Below are 16,084 nucleotides of genomic sequence, written 5' to 3' on the forward strand. Positions count from 1 at the left end.
AGTGACGCCGTCCTCGGTCAGATTTTCTCTCTCTCTCTCTTTTTTTTTTTTGTAGCTGCTTCATAAACTGTGCTTTTATACTGGAATCCAGAGCACCTAAGGTCACATCCTGTTTAGTGTTAATAACAAAACACTAACCTCATACGTAAAAATCCCTCTGTGTGTTTTATGAAAGCACACTCACAATCCTCAGACACATCTGCATTGCACACACACACACACACACACACACACACACACACACACACACACACACACACACACACACACACACACACAGAGCACCCTGCACCAAGCCAGCGCAGATGTGGCTAAATGGGGTGACCTTTACAGACAGATCATGGAGGGACTTCCCCTCTCACAAGCTAATGCACCAATAATGTTTCCGTGGTGACTTTGCAGTGTACACTATGCTAAAAGGTCTTTATTTAGTATTTTTTGTTTTAAAAAAAAAAGAAAAAAAAAAAAGAAGAAAAGTATGGATTGTGTTGTGGGTATTTCTCAGTGGAAGTTTAATGACATGATACAAGGAGTTCTGAGTATTGGTATGAATCATTGTAGGTCTGTCCATGTGTGTTTGTTGATTTCGCTGTTTCAGTGTTCTGTCACATGATGTGGGATGTTGAACAATGGAGCTCAATCTACGATAGAGAGGACTGTTGGGTCTCAAACCTCCCGATCCCCCACCATCCCACAGCACTCGCCTGTCAATCGAAGGCCGACTGACCTTTGACCCCCTAAACTGGAGTTTAATTGGCCGACCCGGCAGCGGCGTGTGGACTGCTCGCTAACCGTCTGTCTCTCCCTCAAACACACAAACACATCGTCTACCTGTGTGTGTGTGTGTCATTCTGTGATCGACCCTCGACGGATTCTCAACTTTATTTTTCTATTCTTATTTATTTTTTTGCTCTTCTTTGTACTGCATGGACGATCCAAGTTATTGTGACAAAGTCTTCCAGAAAAGATGCTAAAGGAAATCAGCATAATCTTACTTTCCTTCTTGTCTTCCAAATGCAAAAAGAGTGCTTCAGTCTTCCAGCTAATAAAGCCACAATGACACTATTTTTGTATTCAAAAACGGGGCAAAAAATATATCTATATATAAGTATATATAAATATATCCATGCAAATGTGGTTGGGGGGCGCAGTGACTCCCCCTGTTGCTGGCAAGGTGGAATAACGACGACCGTGCGCCATCAGAACCCACGGGTCACTTGGAGAAAAGAGCTGAAAAGGAGCACAGAGAGCCGGGGGACTTGCAGGTTGAAACTCCTGGGTTGAGGTGGAGGATCACAGAAGGGCGGGACTACAAGCATGCATGCGCCAATCATTTACTGGACACCTTTAAAGAAACAGTCTTTACCCAATATTTACTCTTTAACCCCTTAAGCCCCCATCCTCAACACTATTATCCCAAACTCTTGTCTCTGCATTTGCAATATGATCTATATTTATTTCTATAATAACTTACACAAAGTCAAGGGAGACGTATTATTGGATAAAATTCAATAAAACAAACTAATATATTTGTATGATTGTAACGCTTGTCTGCTGAGAGTTTTTTTTTCCGTCGGGATTGTTTTGATGTAATTCCTCCCAACAGAAGGCCTGCGTTTCATAAAGTATGGCGGCACCGAACCAAGTTAACACGATCTGATCCATCGCGATCACGTGATCCGTCGTGGTTTGTGCTCCGCCCCTTTTGGTTGCTGCCACACCTGTAGTTCAGTTGCTATTATTCAACGGTGGACTCTGTGGGGGCCCCCCTCGGACTAAATCAAAATCAACAACGACGTGAGAAGTTCTGAGAGGCGCATATTTCTTTCCATGATCTTTAGGCAGTTTTAAGAGTATTTATCTTTATTCTGATACCCCAGAAATGTGACTCAGAGAAGAAGAAGAAGTGTGGTTTTAAAGTACCTTGAATCCGTTAAGCAACGGTTTCCCCAGTTTGGTGTGGAATGAGTTGACTGGCCTCCACACACAGAGTCCCAAAGCCCATCATAAGGCTTTGACGTTAATTGGATTAGCTTGTCTTCCAACATCAGCGGCTGACCTTACAAATACTCTGGTGTGCTGAATGAGAGCAAATCCCTGCAGCCGGGTTCCTAATGAAAAACACCTCCCCTGGAGAGCGGATGCATTAATGGCAGCAGATGAATTCCCATGGTGTGGAACAGGACGTCCGGCGGTGTAAGATTAGAGCGTGAACATGCTTTGTTCAGGCGTCCACAAACCTTTTGCCCATATCGTTTACTTTGATAACCTCTCAACACAACATTCAATTGGCAGACTTTTTAATTTGAATTCTCAGATTAGCAGAGGTTTATCTCCGTGGGGTAATTAGGTAGATAAACAAAAAAAAAAGACAGTGATTACACTGATTGATTTTCAATACAATTAATGGAATGACATATAATGAGCACCTCCAACATCAAGGTATGTTACCGATTTAAACATGTTTTCCAAATCACATCAATTTTGTAGGTAATCTGATTACTACAATACTGTTCCATGTAAATAACAAGTGTGGGTATCAATCTAATTTAACTTGACTACCTCTGAATTAAGCAGCAATCTATTAGGGTTGCCCTCGGAGAGATCCCTGAATTTGAGTCGTGGCCAACAAGCTTTATATACACTCCCTCGTGACCGCGGATTTGAGGTGTGACTCGACGCTTGCGGCTAGCTGTTAATAGTTAGCTTCTATGGTAATTAAATTGGCGACAGGCCAAATGGCGGATGACGGTGGATCATAAAACCGGGCGGCGCGGACGGCCGATGAATGTGAGCGAGAGCAGAGTGGCATGAAGGAAGGAGGTAATGGGATATAGGGAGGATGTGTGCTTTACTGCAGGGGCCTTCGAGAAATAGTGTGGCAGTTAAACCGTTTGATCAACTTACCGTTACATTTTATCTCGTTTATTTTTTTTACAAATACATTATCCAATGCAGTGTATCACAGTATTAGCTACTGTCATTTTACAGTCATTACAGTGGATGACTGTACAAGATATTCACATTTTACACCACAACAAAGACACTATGTGACACACATTATTTATTTCTCTATTGACGTGCATCACTCAAAGGGGGGAATCAGTTCAATGTGGACGTGATTCCTATTGATACTGGGCTGATGAATTGAGCATCTAACTAAGTGTCACGTGTGGATCAATGGTTGGTGTAGACCTGAAGGTGTCATGGTCAGGGACCCATGGTGAGAGAGACTCCATTGTGCCCCTCGTGGTACCTGTGTTGAGAGAGAAGGAGAGGCGGGCGCAAAGGGACACCTGTCACTTGCAACAGGAATGAGGAAAAGGGGCGTGGTCCCGTAGTGCGTCTCCATCTGAATCTTCACCCGCGAGGGGGTGAACAGTGACACACACCCTCCCCCCCCCGTCCCCCCCTCCTCCCCAAGGTTGTAATTGGAGCAGAGAGCAGTTGGCCAGGCCGGCCTGACTGACAGACAACAACAGTCCACACACCGACCAAACCACACAACTCACACTGAGGAGTTCAAGTGAAGCTGGAATTGAAAAAGTTTGGAGTTATCGACTCAGTTTCTGCTTTGCGGAGGAGAGACCTCTGGTTCGGGGAGGGCGCCATGAAAAGCCCGGATCTGTTCCTGCTGGCGTGTTGTGTGGGCAGCCTCTGCGCATTGGGAGGTAAGGAACGACACAATACACCGTGATATAGAGCTCCATGTCGGGATGGAACTTCTTAAATACACCTATTTCACATGTGGAATTCCACAATGAACAAAAATAAACAACATGAAGTGAACGAGAAACCACCTGTTGATACCAGCTGTCACCACAGTGACACATTACAGGTACATTAAACACATTATAACGAGACTAAAAGTCTTTGGTCTGGTTAGCAGCGCTGTGCTTAACGTTAGCTAACACCAACAGGCTAACAAACTCGTTTTGTGCCAACGTGCTAATGTTTACCAGTGTGATAGCATGCTAACATTTGCTAATTAGCGCTGAACAGAACGCACAGCTAATAGGCCCATGCTAATGGCATTTTGTTTTGCAGGTATTTGGTCATAAATTACATTAGGAATGTCATTCGTTATTTGGACCTTGGATATCTGTCGGCGTTGAAGGTAATGTCAGGGGATCTTATGTCATCATTCTGTCAACTAGCATGTGATTTAAATAAATAACTCCAAACAACGGAAATGCCACCAGAGACAGCCATAAGCAATCATTATTAATTAGGAGGCCTTCAGAGAATTTAATGTCTTTCTTGTCTTTCGGCTATTGACCAGCACAGTGCACATAAACCCCTCAGAGAAAGATGTGTGTCATGTTGAACTTAAATCATGTCTTATCACTAATAAACAAGTGCACTCACTTGTGTTTAGTGAAGTTATGGTGCAGGATAACAGCTGGAAGCACATTCAAAGTGCCTCTTTTTTTTTTTTTTTTAAGTAGGAGGACTTGTATATGCTTCTTCTGGCTTTTATCAAAGTGACTTTAAATGGCCATTCAAATTTGCTCTGTATTTTACCGCCGTCGGTTATATTGATGGCAAGCATCCTTCAAGTCGTCTGAACTGGGCAGAGATGGGGAAGAGAATGCAGAACGTTCGCCTCCTACAACCACTTCCCAGCCTCGCCCATCAGCAGCCATGCTTGCCTGAGCCTCTAGCTAATGGAGGGGGTGCCTCGCTCGGTGATCGTTGTCATTTATTCCTGTCGGGTCCGATCCTGCTGGGGCCTCAGCTATGCCAAACGTGATGAATGCTGCGTCGCCGGAGCTGCTGATTATAAATGTGTCTAACCTTCCAACACTGAGGAGGAGACGGGTGGAAATGAGGCAGGAGTTATGTATGAAACTGCTGCGGAGTGTAATCGTTTGGGTGTTGGTACGTTCACAGACACTTCTAAAAGTGCTACTTTAAACACCGGGATTATGGTCTAAGGGGAATTTATTATATGGATTATTAATACAGCTTTCATGTGGTAAGCTGACGGGACGGTGTGGAGGATTTGGTGGCATCTTGTGGTTTGGTTGCAGATTGCAAGCAGCTAGAGTCACTCCAGACGACCCACTCTCCATGCAGATATGAAAGGCTCATTTTAAGCTGATCTCAGAACCCATCGGGGGCTTTATTTCTGGAGGTTCCAGTGTAGCCAGTGGATATCCGGGCCGAGACTTCCTTTTCTTTGGGTGCTTCTTGTTTACACTCACAAGTAGCCATTTTACAAGCTAATCCTAAACCAATAAAAAGCCAAATCATTGTCAGACCATAGTCGGTGGGTTCCGAGATTGCAATTTAGCCAATGTGTTTCACCTGTGCTGTTCTCCACATGGACTGTTTACCTGCATTCAAGCGAAGCCTGCTTGAACGTGATTGTTTAATACTCCACAGACTGCAAATGGAAACCAGGGCGCCTCTTGTACAAAAATCCTGCCTACAGATTCTGCATATAAATGCAGAATCTGTTTCTGCATGTAGATGTTGGCCCGTTGCACCGTACAAGGAGAAGGTCTATGGCTGTAATCGGAGAGTCTTATGTTTTCCCACTGATCAGGAACACTGATACTATGCGGAAGAACAAAGAAAACACATTTGCCCTGTATTTGGATTGATCGATGGCTTCACCACACCAACCTGCAACCTTTGCAGAAAGTCAAACTCGCCCAACTTCCTCCCTCCCAACTCTCCTTTTGAGTGGCGTCCCTGTTGTCTTTGCAGTCGATGCGAGTGGGCGGGGGGGGCAGAAGGCGGGACTCTGTCTAGTTAGGAAGGATCGAGAGGATGTTCCATTGATTTCATTGACTAACGCCTAGCTTACAGTGGCTACAACTAATCTGGCTAATTCTGGGAAGCATCCACTCACTGTGCACTTATCGACCACTGAGCTACAGCGTTCTTTTGTTCGGTCGCACATCTTTCCTGACAATCGGTTAGCTTCGTCCTCTCTTGTCACCAGTGTTGGATTTTGCACAGAGCACCCAGCAAAAACACTGAGTTCATTTGATGCATTTCAAGCTCTGAGAGAAACAGACAGCGGTTAATAGAAAAGGAAATTGCTTCACAAAAGTAGCCATGTCATTACTATTATTGTCTGCTGATGGATTATGAGCAGCTACCAATAAATGAACGACGGCAGACTAATTTGGCTCGCGTCTATTCCTGACTTTTGAATGAAAATACCATAAGCAATGCATTCCTCACAGTCCGTTGTTTATGAGATCATACGAGCCGTCTACCTGTTTGTCACACAGGTGCGTCCGAGGTGGAGAAGGCTCTGATGAAGCAGCTCTTTACCGGCTACAACCTGAAGGTGCGGCCGGCCTCCAGCCCTGAAGAGAGGGTGGTGGTCCGTGTGGGTATGGTCCTTTCCTCCTTCGTTGGACTGGTGAGGCACGAGACGCTGAACGTGTATTTACATGCGTACATGCACAACAAGAATGTTCACAAAACAACAAGAACCAGACAGCTTAAGGGCGGTTGATACGATGTTACAACTGGTTTGGATTTGTGGGGTCCTACGTGACCGTAAAGACACTTAATCTCCTGGGTATCTCTTATTGTATGGCCATCAATACTGGGGCTCCTATGCCTCTGATAATGTCTCTGTAAAGGTTTCCAGCACAGTGGGGGCTTCCCATGCTCCGATAGTGGAACGTGACAAAACGCATGTAGATTTAAAGTTTAAAATTCAAAACAGTGAATATGTCTGAGAGCCATCTGGTTCTGGTGTCAGCGCTTGCTGTCCTGCTGAGTCCAATGGCACACAGAGTTCTGCTACTGATGCGCAGCACTGGATTTCTATTCACCCATGCTGGTAAATAGGGTTTTAGCAGCCTGCACTGATTGGGCTCCTGTCTCTGTGTAACAATTGTACACACACACACACACACACACACACACACACACACACACACACACACACATTCACACAGTGTCACATTTACATACACACTGACTACAGCGAGCACGCTCCTTACACCTCCACTCAAGGTCAGTGTCGCTCAGGAGAGGAAGTCACACGGGACGCTTGAGCTCTGGAGTGGAACGATCGTGAACACTGACCCACTTCGATGCTCTGTCCCTCATCTGCCCAGAACTAGTCAGCTGAATAACAGCGGTGTTATTATTGTTATTATTATTAACAACCCCCCACCTAGAGTTTCCTCCGAACGGTCACAGGAATAACAATCAGTAAGTGATAGGTCAGTGATGAGATGTGTGAGGGTGAGAGAGAGCGAGATGGTTCAGCCTCCCTCTACGCTCTCCCCCACCCTCCCTGTCTCTGTCCCAGCTGTCTCCCTGACATTCCTCCCAGCGTTCAAAATAGCAGGCCCAGCTCAGGGAAGCTCCGCCTTCCTGCTGGATAGACAATCACACGCACACATGCGTTCATTCATTGACCTGTAGTGGACCTTTAGTGGGTGACTATAAGTGCACGTTGGATGATCCAATTGGATGACTATTTAAAGGGACATTAACATTCCCATTATTTCAAAACCTACATTTTTAATCCCCTTTTAGACTTGCGCCCCTTTACATTATTCTGATGGTCTCGTGTCTGATGAGGCACCCTGCTCTCTTTTACATAATAATCTCTGACAGTAATGTAGTTACATTTTCATGTCACTTCAGTGCCATCAGACTGATGTACAGGCTGCAGCAGCACAAGGTGAAGCATGCAGAACGAGAGAAAGAGATATGAGGCTCTTATTCCGCCTTCTAAGATCACTGTTTAATACCTCATTCATCGTCTCTTCTGCACCATATCTGTTTTAAACACTAGGAAACACTGTGAAATAGACAACTTCAAGTCGTTGAGAAGTTTGATCTTGTCATGTCAGATCAGTCAGAAGACGTCTAATACATCCTCTAATAATCTGACCAGCACACCCTTTCTGTATTTTCAATTTTCTTTGAAATTTGGAAAGCTGTAGGATTCTCGCGCCGCTGTAGAAATCGTCACATAACTGCTTGGAAGATGCCACGTTGTGACAGTGTTGTGTATGCATGAATGTGTGTGTGAACGATCATTTTCACATTTGTGTTCCAGAACATGAAAAATGAAGAGATGAGCACGGTTGTCGTCATGAATCTGGTAAGTGTGTTCCTGTGTGGCTCGGCTCCTCTCACTCCACCTTATCTCCTACTGTGTGCTGAGGCTGCACAGCGGAGCGTCAACATTGTTCTGGTAGATTTCAAGCCTTTCTGAACACGTGATGATCACAGTGATCAGTCAGTTTGTTGCTTTGCTAAAACACAAAGTTCCATTCATTAACGGCGCTGAAAGTGATTAACGTCCTCGCATCAGTTTGACCCACTCAACTGTGACTGCAAATAACTTTGTGTTTAGCTCAGTGCCGATACTCTACGAACACTCGGAGTAGTCCTAATAATACAGAGCATGTGCAAAATGAAAAATTATGCAAATGGTATTTTGTAATGCGAGGACAAATGCACAAGGGAATAATCCCTGTGGAATCTAATTACAGCAGTGGAAAGATGAGAAATAAACTGATGAAATGACAAATTGGTTACATATGTAAATGTAAAGTTCCCCCCTTGTGTCCCCTCTTGTCCTTTTTTTTTTATATGTACAACAACATAAACAAACTCTTTCTCAACAGGAGTGGACGGATCATCGGTTGTCATGGAAACCCAAGGAGCATGATGGGATCGAGGTGATGCGTATCTCCTCTGGGAAGGTTTGGCTGCCTGACATAGTCCTCATAAATAAGTGAGCACAAGCGCTGCACTCACGTTGACATGAATTAATCAGCGACAAAGAGTTGGGAGGAGGAACCGTTTGGTCACTTTCCCTCCTTTTACAAAAGGAAAAGAAAAAAGAAAGTGTGTTTATGTATTTTCTGGCTGGGATGGTTTTTGCGTAGGCCCTAAGGGGCGTTTAGTGTTTACACACACACACACACACACACACACACACACACACACACACACACACACACACACACACACACACACACACACACACACACACACACACACATATATTGATGTAGCTGCTGCTGCCTCAGACATGTAGAATGTGAATGTTCAACAATATGACAAACGTCTTGTGAGGACAAATAATTCCTTTTTTTCTTTCTGCTGACAGAGTTATGATCATGTTTGTCTATCGATTCAGTCTGAGTCAATATACATCATGTGACGAGTTGTGCACTCAAGGTCAGAATAAATGATTTTAGGTATTTTTAGTCTTTTGGTTGTAAGATGTTGAAGACACTTCAGCATTGTAAATCTGTATAAAAGGTCTTCACCCCCATGACTAGCCTCTGCTGGGTCTGCTGGAGACAGTACACCAGCTATCATGACTGGAGTATCTTTTGAGGAGAGAATCGTTGGATCACATATCACAAAATCCATCTCGTCAGGCTGGAAGTTATGCGTTTCAGTCCGGTAGGCCAGTGCAATCAGCGTCCAGGGAGGAGCCACTGACAGGTGTGTGTGTGTGTGTGTGTGTGTGTGGTTGTGTGTGTGGTTGTGTGTGTGTGTGTGTGTGTGTGTGTGTGTGTGTGTGTGTGTGTGTGTGTGTGTGTGTGTGTGTGTGTGTGTGTGTGTGTGTGTGTGTGTGTGTGATGCGACTGTTTGTTCTTTTGAAACAACATTGGCGGCTCCCAAAGAGGTTAGCATAGCTGCTGCAATAGCATCAGTTAAATCAGAACTGGAGAGTATTTCTTCACTGAAAGTAGAGCAGAGAACGACACTGAAGGCTTTTTAATGGACTGGCTTCAGCAAGAGTTTGACTGACAGGTGGTTCATCCAAGTTTCTGCCCTTTTCTAGATAGTTTCCAATGTCGGCGTCTCAGAAGGTTCTGTGTAACAAAACATCTGGAGGGTCAGGTTAGCATTTTGCCGGACCGTGCTTGCATTTCTGAAGGATTTTTTCTTAATCCTTCAGAATGGAGGATAAGGATTGCGACAATATTTCCTCTCCACTATTAATATCAATATAGAGAATAAAAACAAGACGATGTGCGATATCACTCATTAAAACGAGTGCAGCCACAGATTTTCTGTTGGTGTTGATTGAGGATCAGCAGCAGACTGTTTGTGGTGTGACGGAGCCAGAACGCAGCTGCAGCCAGTGGACATTAGGTTAAAGACCCAGGTACAGTACAGCACCTCTGTAATGGAAAACTCTATGTCACAGCATTAAATTAGACACTGAAGATGCTTAGAGCAGCCAGTGTAGTCTCTCTTTCTTACGCCCTCGCACACACTCCCATTAACACCGCTGTAAATATCCCCACCGCTCCATTCATCAACACTTTATAGGCAATTAAGCAGCATGGCTCCCTGAAAACTTGAGCCGACGGCACCACTCGGAACCGCTCACACATACGCACAGATGCAGAAGTGTGTGTGTGTGTGTGTGTGTGTGTGTGTGTGTGTGTGTGTGTGTGTGTGTGTGTGAGTGAGAGAGAGTGTGATCAACGCTGATCATTTAAGCAGCAGCAGCACCTTCACAGGGACAGGGTTTTAGGAGGACCCGCTTTTAAAGACACAAGCGTCTCTTTGTTAATGCGGCAGGGCAATAAAAGCCAAACACTGCGCCCTGACAGACGGCTAAATCTGCGTCTAAATGACTTGATGTCTTTGTTGTGCACAGTGTTATGAGCTCGATGGCCAAAACGGCTCTGTGTACATCCGGCTTTAGTGCTTCACACTTAGAATGTGCGGAGTTCCTCCGTTTCATCCGTGCCAATTAAAATGTTTTAGTGGGGTCGTGCAGTACGTATCGTTTCACAGAGGCGATCCGTGACATCTGCGCCCGCTTGTAATCTAGGGAGTAACTGTGGGTAAACATAAGGGGCAGCGTGCAAACTCTGAACAGAACGAGGCAACAACCTCAGGACAGGTCAGAGGTCCGCACAGTCACATTTCAGCAATTTACAACTATCCAAAGCCGTACGGGATTCGTGAAAGACGTTTTCGAGTGCAATCCTATTGTGGCGGTAACGCACAGGTATAAGAAAAGAGCGTTTCTAACGGTGTTTCCTTTCTGTTCGCAGTAATGACGGGGTGTTTGACGTAGCGCTGCATGTCCATGTCCAGGCTTACAGTAACGGCAGAGTAACCTGGACTCCCCCCGCACTCTACTGCAGCTCTTGTGGAGTTAAGGTGAATACATCAACTCAAACTGAAACTCAGAGACGCTGGGCCTCATGCATGATTTGATCTGAAATTGTGCGTGAATCCAATTTAATAACTTTTGTGGCATTTATTAATACCTGCAACCTTTATTACAGACGATTCATTCTGGCCTTAATGACAACCATACCGACATGCCCGCAAACACACACCTAGTTATGACGTCACACAGAATATGTGAGGATTCTTCACAGTACATAAAGTAGTGCGAAGTGGCAATGGCTTATTTTTCTTCTGCTCCATGCTTTGAGAAGAGAGAAGATTTAAAGATCGAGCCGTTTTGTTTGCTGAGAGTGACGAGTGGCTCATAAGCCGCTTTTCGATTACCGAGGCAAATTGCCTGGCATCCGATTTTAAGATCAAACGCAATTCATCCCATACTCAGGTGGGTGAGAACAGATTTGGCCGTTAACTCATGATTTTTCATATTTTCCTCCTTATTGCTTTTTGCAAGAACAAACATAAGAGGAAAAATGAGAGAATCGTTCTCGAGTGCGGCTCAATGATCTCCGTCTATTCTCCTGCTTTCCATTCAGTTGTTTGTTTCTGTGTCTAGGTCACGTATTTCCCGTTTGACTGGCAGAACTGCACCATGCAGTTCCGCTCCTACACGTACGACTCGACAGAGATCGACGTCCAGTACGCGCTGGACTCAAAAGGCAAGGAGATCAAGGAGATCCAACTGGACGAAGCGTACGCTGGTGAGAATATGGGAGGCTTTTAGGAAGCAAGGGAAACGTTTGATGACCACATTAAGTGAGGGGGTGCTTTATTCCTCTTTTTTTTTAATTTTCCCTCATTAGGCACTTTTGCATCTGCCTAATATCTGAACCATAGTCACTAGAGTGTTTTTATGTATTTGCTTATGGGGTATGGAGATCAGCTGCCGACATTTCGCTGATCAGAAATTCCTGAAATGTGAACGTTTCCCCAGAGGGTGGCGAGTGGCACATCACACACAAGCCGTGCAGGAAGAACATGAACGATGATCTGTACGAGGACATGACCTTCTACCTCATCATAGAGAGGAAGCCGCTGTACTACGTGTTGAACATCATCCTCCCCTGCATCCTCATCACCATCATCGCCATCTTTAACTTCTACCTGCCTCCTGACGCAGGTACGCAAACGATCCCAATAACCCACACAGCTTCCGCTTTGGTCCGGCTTCGGTTCGGATCATTAGCCTTATCGTCGCTCTCTAAAACTGCTTACACCGTCTCCTAATCGTGTTCGTGGGGTCTGGTTGAATTGGGCAATCACACATTCGTCCAATTACTGTCACAAAGGGATTCCATTCCAGATTAGATAGCTGCTTCCCGTAGAGCACTGCTGAATCAATACGCTCTCAAATTTAATTGTAGTAATCAGCTTTAAGACTGTACTTTGTTCACAACACTCAAACATGTCTGTAGGCCTCATAGACTTTGCTTTCATTGGCCATTCAGTCAGTTAAACACCTAAAGACTGAATGGCCAAATAGCTCACAAAACACAGATTCTCTGGGGGTCAGAGGGTAGCAGAAAAGAGGCCCAGAAGTGCAGCTCCTCAGCCTGTGGATACCCCCAGGTGGTCTGTGATCAGCTGCAGGGCTGCATCAGCAAATTGCACTAGTGGAGGCCCAAAGAATCAGAGGGGCAACACGGGCCATTTCATCCTGCACTGTGACTCCAATAAGAACCTGCTGAACCCTTCACACACACACACACACACACACACACACACACACACACACACACACACACACACACACACACACACACACACACACACACTGCCTGATGTGAAATGACTCATTTAAGCTCATAGAGGCATATAGAACGCATATAGCCTACAGCTATAGGGAAGTATCATTTATATATGTGTGTATATATATATATATATATATATATATATATATATATATATATATATATATATATATATATATATATATACACACACACACACACACACACACACACACACACACACACACACACACACACACACACACACACAGTACCTCCCAGAGATCACCTGTCGACCGAAACTCAGTCATTTTGAGCTTGAGGTGAAGAACAAGCCTCTGTTTTGACAGTTCCTCAGTGTGGGAGCATGCTCTGCCCTAATGCACATCAGTCTCTCATTACCCACCAACTCCAGCCAATCTGTGGTAAACACAGTTTGTAAGTGACCACTAAATACACCTGGGAGGCCTGGCTCTACTGCTCTATCAGAATCACTTAGAATGGGAGATGAATTTTCTATTAGAGTCATTACTGGTGAATTACATGGACCAGCTGCAGCTAAAACAGTACATCAGCTGAAGGAGGAACAAACCATGTCCTGGTAAAACTAGAAAGGAACGTGTTGTAATTGTAAAGTAAGAGCGAAAACTGTTAGCGGCCCAGTCCCCAGGAACAAAATGTTGGCATTGTACGTTTTTGCAAACCACTGATCCATTGAATGTCCACGTATCGTCCACATACGAAAGTCTGCTAAGGGCGGCTGTTATTTATTTAGTTACATTGTTATGCATGTAATGTTAAGTTGTTAAATACCGTCACATATATGGTTTGCAGAAACGTACAATGCAAGACAACTTTTCTGGTTGCAATTAGAGCCGTTGGTGGTGAACTGCATGGGGGCCGCTGTCTGAGATCTTCTCCCCGTAGTTAAGTACATTATATCATTTTTTCCACCCCCCCACACCAGGAGAGAAGATGGGTCTGTCAATCAACGTGTTGCTCACCCTCACTGTGTTCCTGCTGCTGCTGGCGGATAAGATCCCGGAGACCTCACTGGGTGTCCCCATCATCGTCAACTACATCATGTTCACCATGATCCTGGTCACGTTTTCTGTCATCCTCAGCGTGGTCGTCCTAAACCTGCACCACCGCTCAGCCAACACCCACCTGATGCCCATGTGGGTCCGCAAGGTGAGCTCCCGGGTTAGGTTGCACCCTTCCCCTCCATAAAGAGACCATCAAGTCTTTATAGTATAGGCTTACTGTGCAATGTCAAATTTTAAAAGCTTTGTTCACCTAACTACATATATTCAACAACAAAACTAAGGCTGGTTATATAATAACAACAAGATTTAAACACATGAATAGACTCTAATGTCTATTATCTGTCTATATCCAATGCATCCGGACACACGTTATTGTCTTGTAGGGACCTTCTTATGAGCAGACATGACAATGTGCTCGTGATGGAAAGTAAGAAGTGAATATACCAGAAAAAACATAACTTAAGCACAACATCCATTAATGTAGTAATGGGGGCCTTTAATTAATTAATGTCAATTACTATGATCATTCTGAGATGTGGGCAATAGTAGTGTTTCGGTCCGGGCCGTATTAGGTCGCCCGTCCTCAACAACCTGAATGTCATGTTCTACCATTAACCCCCATCAGTGGTTGTTGCCCTCGATGTACATTATGGGACGCTAATTACAGGCCTGAGCAGCAGCTCTGTACTTTTGCTCCAAGTTCTGTCACGCTTTCAGGGAACGCTCACCTCCGAAAGGCGTATATTATTACACCGGTGATTCGCATGGTTTAGTGAAACTAAACTGCTTGGGACTGGATTTGATGGGAGAAAAGAACATGACAGGTTCTGCTTCTGTTCACTCGTCCTCCTTCGGACGATCGGTGCCATGAAATGTGGAAAGGAGAGATTTGTACACAAAACAGACATTTCATGTTCAGGTATATTCACACCACGCACTACGCACATTTGACCCACGATCATGTGCATCAGTGTTGATGGGAAAATAGATCAGTTTATACTACTGATACCTAAGAGCCCAAATTGAAGCAGTTGTTGATCACTAAGAGGAGTGAGGAGTCAGCAGAGCATAAAAGTGACTATAAAATAGATCAAGACCAGACACTTAATCTTGCGCCTGGTGGAGATAATAATAATCTCGTTCTAAGTAAATATAAATCATCACTGACAAAATGGCATCTATTCATACTACTAATGCAATAACTATAATCTGAAGAGTAATGGAAACATTGATTTTCCTTCTCTTAGCATTCTTTTATTCCAGGTATTCTACTTTAATGGAATCACTTAAAAGCTGGTTCTGCCATTTTAAATTAATCTTCACATCAAATCCAATTATCTTAAATAAGGTAGGAAAACGTCCTGCATCTTGAAATCCAATGAAATAAAATCTCTCTCCAGAGGGAAGTTCTCTGTCTTATCGTCACGATTAATGACGTGACGAGCTTTGGGACGTGTAGCAGGTGTCACATGGGGTCAGTGAGGAAAGTGTATGAACATGTTTTTATCCTAATGGCTGCTTCCTGTGTTGTTTTTTTCAATGACATAGTCACTTCACTCTGACAAAATTCCCTGGATCCTCTCACAGTTGAGCAGGTGTCACAAGCGGGAATATTCCAAAAGCGGAGCCGATGTTGTGGATACTGGAAAGTACTCTGGCTAACCATTCATTAATCAGATGAGCCGGTCTGGCTGGCTGTCCTTAGAATGTGGGGAGGATCACACCTGCCAGGTTTTACCTGCAGCCAAAGATGCACCAGAACCACAGCCAGGACTCATTTTTAGTGTTTTTAATTCTTCTTTTATCCATTGTTGACCAGTAGATAGTCCAGTTTTAACATGCAGAATATCCTTTAGAAATATCCATGAAGTGTAGCCATGCTAGCATTGTATAACTCACACTAATGTCTCGGATCTCGCTCTGTTTGGCTGCTCTGTGTTGCTGTGATCATGTCACTATGTGTGACTCACTGCTCTGCTGTCTGTGGGAAATACGACAGGTGTTGCAGTGTACTGGGAAAACGGGAGGCTACAACGAAAAGGTCACATAAGAACAGATTTGATTCTGAATGATGGCTAAGTCCTGCTTTTTCTTTGAAACTACTACAGTCAAAGCCGCTTCAACTGGCGTCTGAAGCTGCAG

General features: G+C 44.4%; 1 protein-coding gene across 1 annotated transcript in view; it reads left to right on the forward strand.

The window, feature by feature from the left end:
• Nucleotides 1-3,471: 3,471 nt before the first annotated feature.
• The window catches only part of LOC137874692 (acetylcholine receptor subunit beta-like), a 35,514-nt gene continuing 22,901 nt past the window's right edge, over nucleotides 3,472-16,084 (forward strand). The window contains exons 1-8 of the mRNA XM_068713573.1: nucleotides 3,472-3,671; nucleotides 6,249-6,382; nucleotides 8,048-8,092; nucleotides 8,622-8,731; nucleotides 11,028-11,136; nucleotides 11,723-11,867; nucleotides 12,101-12,286; nucleotides 13,864-14,087. Of these exons, the coding sequence (XP_068569674.1) occupies nucleotides 3,611-3,671; nucleotides 6,249-6,382; nucleotides 8,048-8,092; nucleotides 8,622-8,731; nucleotides 11,028-11,136; nucleotides 11,723-11,867; nucleotides 12,101-12,286; nucleotides 13,864-14,087 (1,014 nt within the window). The 5' untranslated portion in view covers nucleotides 3,472-3,610. The remainder of the gene's footprint in view (nucleotides 3,672-6,248; nucleotides 6,383-8,047; nucleotides 8,093-8,621; nucleotides 8,732-11,027; nucleotides 11,137-11,722; nucleotides 11,868-12,100; nucleotides 12,287-13,863; nucleotides 14,088-16,084) is intronic.

The sequence above is a fragment of the Cebidichthys violaceus genome, unplaced genomic scaffold (genome assembly GCF_023349555.1).
Source record: "Cebidichthys violaceus isolate CVI_PGR_0920_01 unplaced genomic scaffold, fCebVio1.0.p SCAF_19, whole genome shotgun sequence".
NCBI lineage: Eukaryota > Metazoa > Chordata > Actinopteri > Perciformes > Stichaeidae > Cebidichthys > Cebidichthys violaceus.